The sequence below is a fragment of the Theropithecus gelada genome, chromosome 4 (genome assembly GCF_003255815.1).
Source record: "Theropithecus gelada isolate Dixy chromosome 4, Tgel_1.0, whole genome shotgun sequence".
NCBI lineage: Eukaryota > Metazoa > Chordata > Mammalia > Primates > Cercopithecidae > Theropithecus > Theropithecus gelada.
Genome location: NC_037671.1, coordinates 124,792,518 through 124,804,988, shown reverse-complemented (window position 1 = coordinate 124,804,988; position 12,471 = coordinate 124,792,518). Strand labels below are relative to the sequence as shown.

The 12,471-nt window shown below is 46.6% G+C and overlaps 2 protein-coding genes across 3 annotated transcripts in view; one reads left to right on the top strand and one right to left on the bottom strand.

Annotated features, from left to right (window-relative positions):
• RPS6KA2 (ribosomal protein S6 kinase A2) overlaps window positions 1-1,490 on the bottom strand; it is a 452,256-nt gene extending 450,766 nt beyond the window's left edge. For both annotated transcript variants that reach the window (XM_025381624.1, XM_025381625.1), the window contains exon 1: window positions 1,044-1,490. In XM_025381624.1, the coding sequence (XP_025237409.1) occupies window positions 1,044-1,106 (63 nt within the window). In that variant the 5' untranslated portion in view covers window positions 1,107-1,490. The remainder of the gene's footprint in view (window positions 1-1,043) is intronic.
• Window positions 1,491-8,955: 7,465 nt separating this feature from the next.
• Window positions 8,956-9,898, top strand: LOC112622272 (40S ribosomal protein S2). Its single transcript, XM_025381628.1, has one exon. It carries the CDS (start codon window positions 8,980-8,982, stop codon window positions 9,859-9,861), a length of 882 nt encoding a protein of 293 aa, XP_025237413.1. The 5' UTR covers window positions 8,956-8,979; the 3' UTR covers window positions 9,862-9,898.
• The last annotated feature ends 2,573 nt before the right edge of the window (window positions 9,899-12,471 follow it).

Below are 12,471 nucleotides of genomic sequence, written 5' to 3'. Positions count from 1 at the left end.
ACATATGTCAAGCATTATTTAGTTTGCCTTTCCAAGGCAAGTATTCAATATGAAGCATTAAGTAAATTCTCTTCTAAAACAGAATCTCCCATTCAATTTAAAGTTATGTTAGGTGACTATCTCAAGACATACATACAAAAATAAACAAAATTTAAAATAGCATTGAATTTATAAATACAGTGCTGGGAGTAGGAGATAAGCAAAAATTAAATTGGATTTTGAGGTTTGGTGAGTGATGAAACGTGAACCATGTTTAAATGCCATTTGAGTTGCTATAAACACAGAGCAGGTATATCTAATAATTCGGTAGATGTTAATAAATTTGGGGAACTTTCTCTTCGAGGAAAATGTATGTTGACCATCTCCAATTCAAATGGAGCAAATCAGATTCCGTGGAGCAGAGGTTTGCATGTCCCCAGGGAAGCATGGAGTGAAAAACTCTCAGCAGTGATTCCTGCACACCCACCAGCCCTGGGATGGGCAAGGAACACTTGGATTTCATTATCTTTTCTATTTATGTTTAATCACACCTCTTTATCTGACCATTCATCCTTTTAAGGTTGCATTATCTTTTCTCGTTTAAGATCACATTATCTTTATGCTCTCTGTTCCTTGATTCATCATTGATTTTTGCCTTCTGGTTTCATCTTTCACTGTAGCAAATGGAAGGCTTCTAATTTAAAGCCACTTGTTGAAGGAAAATCAAACTGATGCAGATTAGTTTGGAAACGGGAATACTTAAGACTTACACAGACTTTAAGAAGCATCCTGAAGTTTCCCTAAGGGCAACAATTTGTTTCTTGTACTCATTATCATTTATGTATTTACACCACACACAATGCCGTGTGTGTGTACACTCGCAATGTTTATCCATGTGCATACACAACGCAACATATACATCCACACACACTGGACACCCAACTCTCTGACCCATCGTAGTCACCTAATAAACATGAGCTGATTATAGTAAATGAGCAATGCATTGGCTGCGGAGATCGGATTCTTGAGAATGCTGTGAAAAGTGCGTTCCTTCCTGCACTCACCTCTATTTCCATAGGCTCCACCTCGATTTTTTTCCATAGTTCCAGCAACTGTGCGATCGGCATTTTTAAACTTTCCTTTTCTGCTGGTCAAGTATTGATACTAAGGAAGGAAATAAATAGAGGCTCCGACCGGCACAGGGGGACGGCCAGAAGGGATGTCAGAAGCCAAGGGACGCAGAGGCTGGCGGGTGGCGGCGATGGAGAGGACAGATCCGGCTCCCAAAGGAGGTCGTGAGTGTGGGGCCCGCGGCTGCCCAGGAGGAGGGACCCGGGGGGCTGCAATATGGCTGCCCGGGTGCCCGTCCCTTCCCTGCCAAGCCAGGGCTCTGGGGAGCTGCTACCGCTTCCCGCTCAGGCTGGGGCGAGGAAAGGAGGGGACGGCGCTGCGGCTTCAGAATCTGTACTGCGACTTTGGCAGAGTAAACGCTGCACTTGCAGCTTCGAATTGGATTTCCTGCCTCTCCCCCCTCCCTTCCCTGGCCATGCTCTTCCCTCCTCCCCTCACTATTTTACCTTAATTGGCTCTAAATGAGGGTGAAAGTTGAGTCTGAGGATGCTGCTGCCATAGAAACTGCATAGCAACCAAGGGCTGGGGAAGCGGGGAGCTGGGCGGGTGCGGCAGGTCTGTCCCCCTACCCCCAGCACACCCCTCCCCACCTCCCCAGCCTGCCGCACCTCCCGGGAGACCCACACCGCCACCTCCCGCCACAGAACGGGAGGGACAGGGACAGGGACGGAGGAGGGGACGAGGGGAGGGCCCCAGGCAGCAAAGCTTCCTGCGGGGCGTACAGGAGACTCCGGCACCCCTGGACGCGCTGCTGACTGAGCTGCACGCGACTGCCTCCCCCGAGGGCTGGGACAGCACCTCAGGAGAAGAGGGACAAAGAGGGACGACAGACAGATAGCTGGGAAGAGGCGAGCGTCTGCCCGTGGGGTCCGCTGGGCCCTACCCAGCCCTGCCCAGAACTGCCCGAGACAACACTCAGGCCTCTGCCGGCCAGGATGAAAGGCACGTGGGCCGCTCGGGCTCCCAGTGGCAGGGCCTGAGGGACAAAAACATTAATTCAAACGTGTATCCTGCCCCTCAGCAACTTCAGGTCTCCACCTCGTCCTATTTCACAGGTGACAAAGTCCTGAGGCTCAGGGAAGGAACCCGGAAGACACAGCCAGGCGCCCGCAGGAGAGCCAGGCCTCCTGAGCCAGGGCTCCTTGGAAGAGGAACCGGGGAAAATTACCCTCCCTGTTTCCCTTTTTTTGGGGGATGGAGTGGGGGGATCTCTCTTGCCTCCCTCCTTACTCCCTTCTGTCCTGGGTAATTAAAGATGCCTGCAGGTGAAAGACATACTCATTTCTCCAGTCGTCCGAGTGCTAATCCAGAAGCATTTTGGTTCCCTCTTTTGGGAAAGGGTGTTAAAGTTAACACAATGTAATGCTGCTTTGGGAGTAAGTGTATTCATTTCTACAGCAAATTCCTTTATCTTTGAGAAAAATATATTTTTTAAAATGGCTTAATGTTCTCCAAAAGTATCAATCTCTTTTTCTTCTTCATCTTTATACCATCACTAAGAAATTGAAATCACTGGAAAAAAAAAGAAAAGCCCAAATCCCAGATACTTTGTATCTCATAGCCAAGTAGAGTCCAAAGTTAACAGAGGGGTTCCATACTTGGTGTTGATTTATGATAGTCACTTTATCTTTCTACAAAATGAGGCCAGAAGGACCTTTCAAATCAATTGCATTCCGAGTTTTAAAAATAGCAATGTTGTTCATTTTCAAATTGGAGATTCTGTGATTGGCAGAGCAGAGTGAAGGTTTTCTTGTGTTAACAATCATAAAGTGATTTTTTTACATGCTGTAAAAGGTCACAGATTAAAAACAGACAAGGCCAGGGTGGTGGCTCATGCCTGTAATCCCAGCACTTTGGGAGGCCAAGGCGGGTGGATCAGCTGAGGTCAGGAGTTCGAGACCAGCCTGGCCAACACAGTGAAACCCTGTCTCTACTAAAAATACAAAACTTAGCTAGGCGTGGTATCACATGCCTGTAATCCCAGCACTTTGGGAGGCCAAGGCAGGCAGATCACCTGAGGTGGGAGTTCGAGACCAGCCTGGCCAACACAGTGAAACCCCATCTCTACTAAAAACATAAAAGTTAGCCAGGCATGGTATCACATGCCTGTAATCCCAGCTACTAGGGAGGCTGAGGCAGGGGAATTGCTTCAACTCAGGGGGCAGAGGTTGCAGTGAGTGGAGATCGTGCCACTGCACTCCAGCCTGGGCAACAGCACGAGACTCTGTCTCAAAAAAAAAAGAAAGAAAAAAGAAAACAAAGGGTTTTTGGCTTTTCTGTAATAAAGCTAGGAGAATCACTCATAAAAGTGCTGAAGAGAATTCAAGAATTTTTAATCTGATGGAGTGAAAATGTGGACTCCTGAAGGCAATGGAAAAGAAATAAACTCAGATTCTTTACTGTGTATTTACAAAGCCACCAGCTTCTGGAAGTTTCCACAAGTGCTCTGATGTGGAAGGAGGAAATAAAGGTCCTTTATCTGAAGGAGGAAAAGACTTTTGGATGGGCTTTCTTGTGATTGGCCATATGTCCTAGGAAACCTGAGGGAAGCCCAGCTCTTGGGAGGCTGTGGGTGAACAGCCTGCCAGAGTCCCTGGCAAAAAAGAGCTCATTTTAAGGGGTATCTTAGGAATTGCTGAAAATGTGGTTCATAATTTAGCATGGTGTTTTTTTTTTTAACTATGCAAATATGACACTAATCTACAGACTGCACATTATTTGGGCATCTCACAGGCAAGCAGAGAAGCCTGGAGAGATGAAGCGATCACCAGGGAGCGAGACGAGTTCACGTGGCCAGGGCTCTGGGCTCTGGGCTAGAATTCCCACACTTACTCCCTGCACCGCTGCCTTGTAAAACCCCTTTGGGGTGCTCCCAAAGCAGAAACCTCCCGGATGGGTTCCTTTCAATCAACTTTTTACATGCAAGGTACCCCCGGGGTGCTGCCCACCAAGATGCAGTACCAGGTGTGCCGGACATTGGGGAAGGGGACCTGGAAACAGCCAGAAAATAAAACAAAATAAAATGCAACAAACTAAAATCTTCAAAAGGTGATATTGATCTGGGACAACAGCCCCACTTATAAAGTTTGTGTTGGGAAAGGTAAACAATTAGAGATAAGAAGTAATAATTTTTCTGAAAGGAAATAATGATTACATTTAAATACCGAAGAAGATTCAAAAAAAAACAAGGAAATTAGATGTGCTGGAATTAAAATGTTCAACTAAATCCCAAGAAAACTTGAACTTTTTTTTTTTGAGACAAGGTATCACTTTGTCACTCAGACTGTAGTGTAGTGTCACGATCTCAGCTCACTGCATTCTCGACTTCCTGGTCTCAAGAGATCCACCCAGTCTCCCAAGTAGCTGGGACTACAGGCACGTACCACCACACCACTCTTTTTTTTTTTTTTTTTTCTGTAGAGACAGGGTTTTGCCATGTTGCCCAGGCTGGTCTGGAACTCTTGAACTCAGGCAATCTGCCTGCTTCGGCTTCCCAAAGTGCTGGGATTACAGGCTTGAGTCATTCTGCCTGGCCTGAACAACATATTCAACAGAACACCACCTGAAAAAAACTATTTCTGAGAAACTCACCTCCAAAGCACCAATTTCCAAGAAGAACGTTGAACCAGCGTTGATGAAAATGGGTCGTTAATGAATCAAACTCTGCAAAATAAAGCAATGGGAAGTATTTTAAGAGTCCCAAGTCACAGTCATTGTGAAATGAGATGGATGAGCTGGCATGAAACTCACTGAAACCCAGTCCCAAGTGAAAATTACTCTCTTGCTCCAATGAAGGAAGAGCATTCCTCTGTGTTCATTGCCCCTTCAATCCTAAAGTGTCTCTTTTCTCTTAGAAAGGAAAGATGGAGGGAGAAGGGGAGGGAAGGAGGGATGGAGAGAGCTTATTCATTCCACGGATTTCTGACAACCAGAGAAAAGCTGAATCAGGAATCTGGTCTTTGTCCTGCTTCTGCTTACTAATAGCCATCTCCTGTAGCTCAGTTTCCCACAGAGAGGGCTGCCACGACCTGACTCACAGAATACACAGCAACAAAATGTGTTTCGTGATCTGAGAGAAAAGGCCCAAAGAAATCCAAGTTTTCTGATGGACAGACATGCTTGACCTCCACACCGAATCCAACAGACATTTTTTAAAGACCCAAATGTTTTATTCTGGGCTGTTCCATTTTGCAATGTTGTACATTTTGAAATGTATGAAAGATTTAGTAAAAATGAAAATAGTATCCAGATGCAGTGGTTCACACCTGTAATCTCAGCACTTTGTGAGGCTGAGGCACGAGGATCACTTAGGCCCAGGAGTTTGAAACCAGCCTCGGCAACACAGTGAGACCCTGTCTCTACTAAGAATACATTTTTTAAAAAATAGCCAGGCATGGTGGCACATGCCTGTAGTCCTGACTACTCGGGAGGCTGAGATGAGAGGATGGTTTGAGGCTGCAGTGAGCCACGACTGTGCCATTGTGCCACTGCTATCCAGCCTGGGTGACGGAGCAAGACTTTGTCTCAAAAAAAAACAAGAGTTACTAATTTCCAGTGACATAGTCACCAGCTTTGGTATTTTCACTCTCCAGAGTTCCACAAAATTCTCCAAAAAACTGAAAACCAAATTTATTTAAATTTCAACAAAAATGCATGTTACCCATTGTCATGGGCTGGGCCGTGTCCCTCCACCTCCCAAATTCCTATGTTGAGGCCCTAACTCCAAGTACCTCCAAATGTGACCTTGCATGGAAGCAGGGTCCCTGCAGATGTAACTGGTTAAGGTGAGGTCACGCTGGAGTGGAGTGGACTTTATAGGATCTCATAAAATGGGGAGACTTGGACACAGACACGCACACAGGAGCACAGCGCTGGGAAGCTGGAACTCTGCTGCCATGAGCTGAGGAACTGGGAGCTCTCCCAGAAGCTGAGAAAGAGCCTGCACAGACCCCTTCCCGACACCTTCAGAGGCTTCCTGACCCTGCTGACACCTTGACCTCAGACTTTGGGCCTATCAGAACTGGGAGGAATCATTTTCTGTTGTTTCGGCCACTCAGCTGGTGATACTTCGTTATGGCAGCACAGAAGCCAACTAATACACAAGCTGGGGATGAGGCGAGCACACAACAGCAAATCCAATAGCACCCTAAGGCCACAGCTCTGTGGTGACCAGAACCCGAACTCCAGGAGAAACCCAGTGCACAGAGATCTTCATTGACACCTTTTCTCCACAGGGGCCAGCCAGGGCAAGAGGGACATCATTTCAGCTGCAAATGGCTTAGCTTCCAAGGTGTACAGAGGCTCACTTTATACACTGGCAGCCAGCAGCTTGGTCCCGAAAGGCATTAAGGTGCCTGGGGCCCAGGCCAGCCCCCTTGGCAGGACGCCCTCAAAGCCTCATTTCCAGCACAGCAGCGTCATGACACTCAGAACCGTAACAGCAGCTTGTTTTCAAAAGAAATTATTCACAAGGAAGAAAAAAGGCTGAGTACAGAGTAAACAGCTGTATTATGAAAAATAAATTATAAGCTGGGAGAACATTTTAAAACAGGAGCTATGGCTTTGCAGTCTTCCCAACTAAGCTTTTCATCTTACTGGTAGGAAAAGTCATTGTGACCTGGACTGCCCAGATTCTCGGGACACCCAAGTCTTCCTACATGTTGTGAAGGCTTCCCACCTTTAGAGTATAAACGCAACACCAGGCAAATGCTTATTGGTTTCAGTTGCATGAATTTCATACTTAAGAAAGTGCAAGCCGGGCGTGGTGGCTCACGCCTGTAATCCCAGCACTTTGGGAGGCCAAAGTGGGCAGATCACGAGGTGAAGAGATCAACAAGACCATCCTGGCCAACATGGCAAAACCCCGTCTCTACTGAAAATACAATAATTAGTTGGGCATGGTGGTGGGCGCCTGTAATCTCAGGGAGGCAGAGGCAGGAGAATCGCTTGAACCCGGGAGCCAGAGATTGAAGTGAACCGAGATAGCGCCACTGCACTCCAGCCTGGCAACAGAGTGAGACTCCGTCTCAAAAATAAAGAATAAAAGAAAATGCATACACATACATACAAGCACACACAAAATTCAGAGAGAAGTGAAAATGCTGAAACAGCTGCATTTCCTTCTCAAGTCACCCATCTTATTTGTCCACACATAACATTACTCAAGAGTTGGCACAATCGTATTTAAAAAGCAACCTAGTGCTAACCAGCCCTCCTGGTTGGGAGTCCCTCTGGCTTGCTGGTCCTGCAGAAACGGTAAGACCAAAGTTGCACTCTTCACTGACTTGCCATACTATGTAGTAATTGTCAATAAGCAATTCTTAAGGATTTATTTAATTTAGCCTCAAGCCAGACATATTGGTTCTACAATGTATTTCAGTTTTCATAAGCCTAATCATATAAAAAGTCAAGGAATACACTAAGAGCAGCCAGCATCTGGAAGATCGGGCACACGCCATTTCCCCCACGCCATACGTCATCTGAAAGATCTTGGTATCATATATACCACCGGAATTCATGTGAGCAAAGATGGCCTTTGTAATGGTTGATATTGTCAACTTGATAGAAGGATGCAAAATATTGATCCTAGGTGTGTGTGTGAGGATGTTGCCAAAGAAGATGAACATTAGAGTCAGTGGGCTGGGAAAGGCAGACCCACCCGTAATCTGGGTGGGCACCATCTAATCAGCTGCCAACATGGCTAGAATATAAAACAGGCAGAAAAACATGAATAGACTAGACTGGCCTAGCCTCCCAGCCTCCATCTTTCTCATGTGCTGGATGCTTCCTGCCCTGGAACACTGAATTCCAAGTTCTTCAGTTTTAGAACTCGGACTGGCTCTCCTTGCTCCTCAGCCTGCAAATGGTGAGACTTTGTGATTGGGTGAGTTAATACCTAATAAACTCATATACATATATATGTATATGTGTATATATATGTATGTATGTATATGTATATGTGTATATATATGTATATGTGTGTGTGTGTATATATATAGGCTAGGATTACAGGCGTGAGCCACCGTGCCCAAGCCTGCATGTCCTTAAGTGTGAGATTCATGCAACTAAAACTGATAAGCATTTGCCTCGTGTTGTATTTATACTCTAGAGGTGAGAAGCCTTCACAACATACAGGGAGACTTGGGGATGAACCAAATATATGTCTATTCCATTAGTTCTGTCCCTCTAGAGAATCCTGACTTCAAGGAAGATTTTTAAAGCAAAACAAATATATTTCAAGACTTTAAAAAAAATTATGTTGTATTGAACCAACTCAAGTACTTTTGAAAACAAAAATATGTATAATATTAGCATCTGTGATCTGAATATGGAAAATGCCTTTATAAAAACCAGTGTGAAGTCTATGGAAGTTGTAGAGACAGAACAACTGGCTTCAAGAAGTGAAGGGCGGGGTGAAGCAGCCTGCAGCAGTAGCATGCAGGTTTGACTGATGTGCTTGTTGCATTATAACAACGGGCAACATCAGTTACCTGGTTAAGAATGGACAACAGCAAGAAACAAGTACATACAAATGATTAAAGCGTGGAAACAGTGACTGTAAGAGGATGGCTCTGTGTTGACTGGACTTGGGGAGGGAGCTGGCACAACTCCTCTTGAAGGTTGGTATTAGGAGTTGAAAAGTAAACATAGGCACGAATGGCACTTGACAAATTCTCAAAACTACAGTAGCTGCTGTCGTAAAATGTAAATTATCAGTAAAAACAGTATGTATAGGAATCTTCTGATTAATCTGTGGAACCAATGATCCACTCCCGGTGGAAGCAGTTGAAGTATAGTCAACTGCTTCAGGTAGTTGAAGGTTACAGTTAAGAATGAAAACTAGGATCTTCTTCTCCAAGAGAACACCAAATGGCGGATGACGCCGGTGCAGCGGGGGGACCCGGAGGCCCTGGTGGCCCTGGGATGGGGAACCGCGGTGGCTTCCGCGGAGGTTTCGGCAGTGGCATCCGGGGCCGGGGTCGCGGCCGTGGACGGGGCCGGGGCCGAGGCCGCGGAGCTCGCGGAGGCAAGGCCGAGGATAAGGAGTGGATGCCCGTCACTAAGCTGGGCCGCTTGGTCAAGGACATGAAGATCAAGTCCCTGGAGGAGATCTACCTCTTCTCTTTGCCCATTAAGGAATCTGAGATCATTGACTTTTTCTTGGGGGCTTCTCTCAAAGACGAGGTTTTGAAGATTATGCCGGTGCAGAAGCAGACCCGTGCTGGCCAGCGCACCAGGTTCAAGGCGTTTGTTGCTATCGGGGACTACAATGGCCACGTCGGCCTGGGTGTTAAGTGCTCCAAGGAGGTGGCCACTGCCATCCGTGGGGCCATCATCCTGGCCAAACTCTCCATTGTCCCAGTGCGCAGAGGCTACTGGGGGAACAAGATCGGCAAGCCCCACACCGTCCCTTGCAAGGTGACAGGCCGCTGCGGCTCTGTGCTCGTGCGCCTCATCCCTGCACCCAGGGGCACTGGCATCGTCTCAGCGCCTGTGCCCAAGAAGTTGCTCATGATGGCTGGTATTGATGACTGCTACACCTCAGCCCGGGGCTGCACTGCCACCCTGGGCAACTTCGCCAAGGCCACCTTCGATGCCATCTCTAAGACCTACAGCTACCTGACCCCTGACCTCTGGAAGGAGACTGTGTTTACCAAGTCTCCCTATCAGGAATTCACTGACCACCTTGTCAAGACCCACACCAGAGTCTCTGTGCAGCGGACCCAGGCTCCAGCTGTGGCTACAACATAGGGTTTTTATACAAGAAAAATAAAGTGAATTAAGCCTGTTACTAAAAAAAAAAAAAAAAAACAAACAAAAAAAAAAAAAGAATGAAAACTAGGCCGGAGGCAGTGGCTCATACCTGTAATCCCAACACTTTGGGAGGCCAAGGCAAGCGAATCACTTGAGGTCAGGAGTTCGAGACCAACCTGGCCAACATGGTGAAACCCAGTCTCCAGTAAAAATACAAAAATCAGCCAGGCATGGTGGCGGGCGCCTGTAATCCCAGCTACTTGAGAAGTGTAGGCAGGAGAATTGCTGGAACCTGGGAGGCAGAGGTTGCTGTGAGCCGAGGCAACAAGAGCGAAACTCTGGCTCAAACAACAACAAAAAAGGAATAGCTATAGTGGCATAAAATTCTCTTTAATAAAAGGCGAAGTTCGCGATATGGTGTGTCACCTGATGCCACCACTGAACTAGGCTTCTGAGGAGAAGAATGGAAGACAGGAGAGCTTCCAACGTGAAATATTAAGTTTCCAATTACAAAAATATGTCCAAACTACAGGCCCCAAAAGCCCTGCTTTGGTCCTTCTGCTTGCACAGGCTGGCTTTTTTCATGCTCTTGACTTCAATTTCTACATTTTTTTTTTTTTAATTCATGCTTGCTTACCTCGTCAGGAAAATGTAAGAATAAAATGGACTAGCCAATATTGGCACACAGCTGTGCACGAGAACTCGTTTTTTTCCATAAGTATTTAGCTTAAGGAATGACTAGAACAGTAAAAATTACCTGAATAACTGTTTCTGCCTCCGTTTCTGAGATGTGGAATTATAAAAGCAAAGTCATGAAGGAAATACTTAGGACAATAAACCAGCAAAACTAAAAGACTGCCACTAACAACAAACCCAGTATTTTATCTTCACCTGTCCTGTTTGATCTCAAAGACAGCATTAAAATTCCTTCTATGAAGAGGTGAGTCAGAAAGCACAGGTGTGGAAGATCAGGTCACCACAGAAGCAGACAGAGCCAGAGAGGTCCTCTGGGGGCTGGATGCCAGGCGTCGGTACAGCAATGAGGGAGGGCCGTCTGAAAGACCAGCCTGGCCAGAATCGCACTAGCTGTGAACTAAACAGGCTGCGCCCCGGTTAGAGGGCGGAGGGTGCCCTGCGGTGTGCTGGCAACTGTGCTTATGTTTCTCAACATAAAGCGGAGCATTGATAAACCCCAAGAGAACAAACTGTGCTCTGCTAACCAGGCTGTGCAGGGCTGAACGCACATTAAGTGCTTGATAAATGACAACTGATTCGTTGCTGAGGGAATTTTTTAAAGAATCAACAAAATGATGTGTAAATCTGTGTGTTTGTACATATGTGTAAGGTTAACCCATTGATTTCCTGAAAAAAAAATTAAATTACAGAATTTTCCAGTCCTTCCTCACTAGCCCTTTTGACTGAGTTCTTCAATCATCTAAGCGAAAAGAAAGTGTTGCAGTGGCCACCCCCCATGGGTGCATCTCGAGATGGGGAGGGCTCCTGTGCGTTCCTGATGTCTCAACAGAGCCAAGCAGAGGGCTTGCTCCACATTCAGTCTTTGAACAAGTATCTGCCAAACAAAGGAATGTTGGAGGCTTTGAAGGGTTGGAAGCCCCCCACACCCTGGGTAGAGGTAGGCCATAAACACAGTGGATAAGACCCAGCGGAACTGTCTTCCCAAAACCAATGCAGTGATAATTCGTTTTGTCAAACTGTTATGGGGCAGAAGAGTGACTTTTTCTAGTTTTAAATGAAAATTCTACAAGATGAACATGGATTATATTAACAAGAACACTGGTAAAGAAATTTCATAGGCCTTTTTTTTTTTTTTTTGGAGACACAGTCTGGCTCTGTCTCCCAGGCTGGAATACAGTGGCAAGATCTTGGCTCACTGCAACCTCTGCCTCCCGGGTTCAAGCAATTCTCCTGCCTCAGCCTCCCAAGTAGCTGGGAGGTGCATGCCACCACACCTGGCTAATTTTTGTATTTTTAGTAGAGACGGGGTTTCACTGTGTTGGTCAGGCTGGTCTTGAACTCCTGACCTTATGATCTGCCCGCCTCAGCCTCCCCAAGTGCTGGGATTACAGGTGTGAGCCACTGCGTGCCGCAGGACATTTTTTAAAATGTCTCTAACATTAGTACGTTATTTCTTGACAATAGTTCAGCCTAACCTTGAATTCTCATACTAATTTAGGGAATAAAGTATTTCTTGTAAGAATACCTTCCTTTTTTTTTTTTCTAATACTTCCCCCACCCACCCCCTCACTCTCCACAGAATTTAGTTAAGTGGATTGCACTTCTCTTGCTGAGGAAGTCTTGGGAAAAGCCCTTCCTGGTTCCCTACCAAGTCCCCAGGGGACCCCTCTCCACACCTTGGTGGGAGGCATGCAGCCTGCAGCAGAGTGGCCCCTGTACAAGCTCCTGGAACAGCATGGAATGGGCGACAGTTCTGCGGCAGATGCTCACACCTCGAGGCCTCCCTTGCCTTCCACACGTCCCATTCACTCCTAACCCACTCCAAGCTTCCACGTGAGACTCCCCAGCCCGGGAGCAGGGCATGCACCAAGCAGCAGCTAGGCTGGAGGGAGCAGGTAAGCAGCAATAGTG

Coding starts and splice junctions, on each gene's coding strand:
- LOC112622272 (XM_025381628.1), top strand. CDS start 8,980: ATGGCGGATGACGCCGGTGCAGCGGGGGGACCCGGAGGCCCTGGTGGC.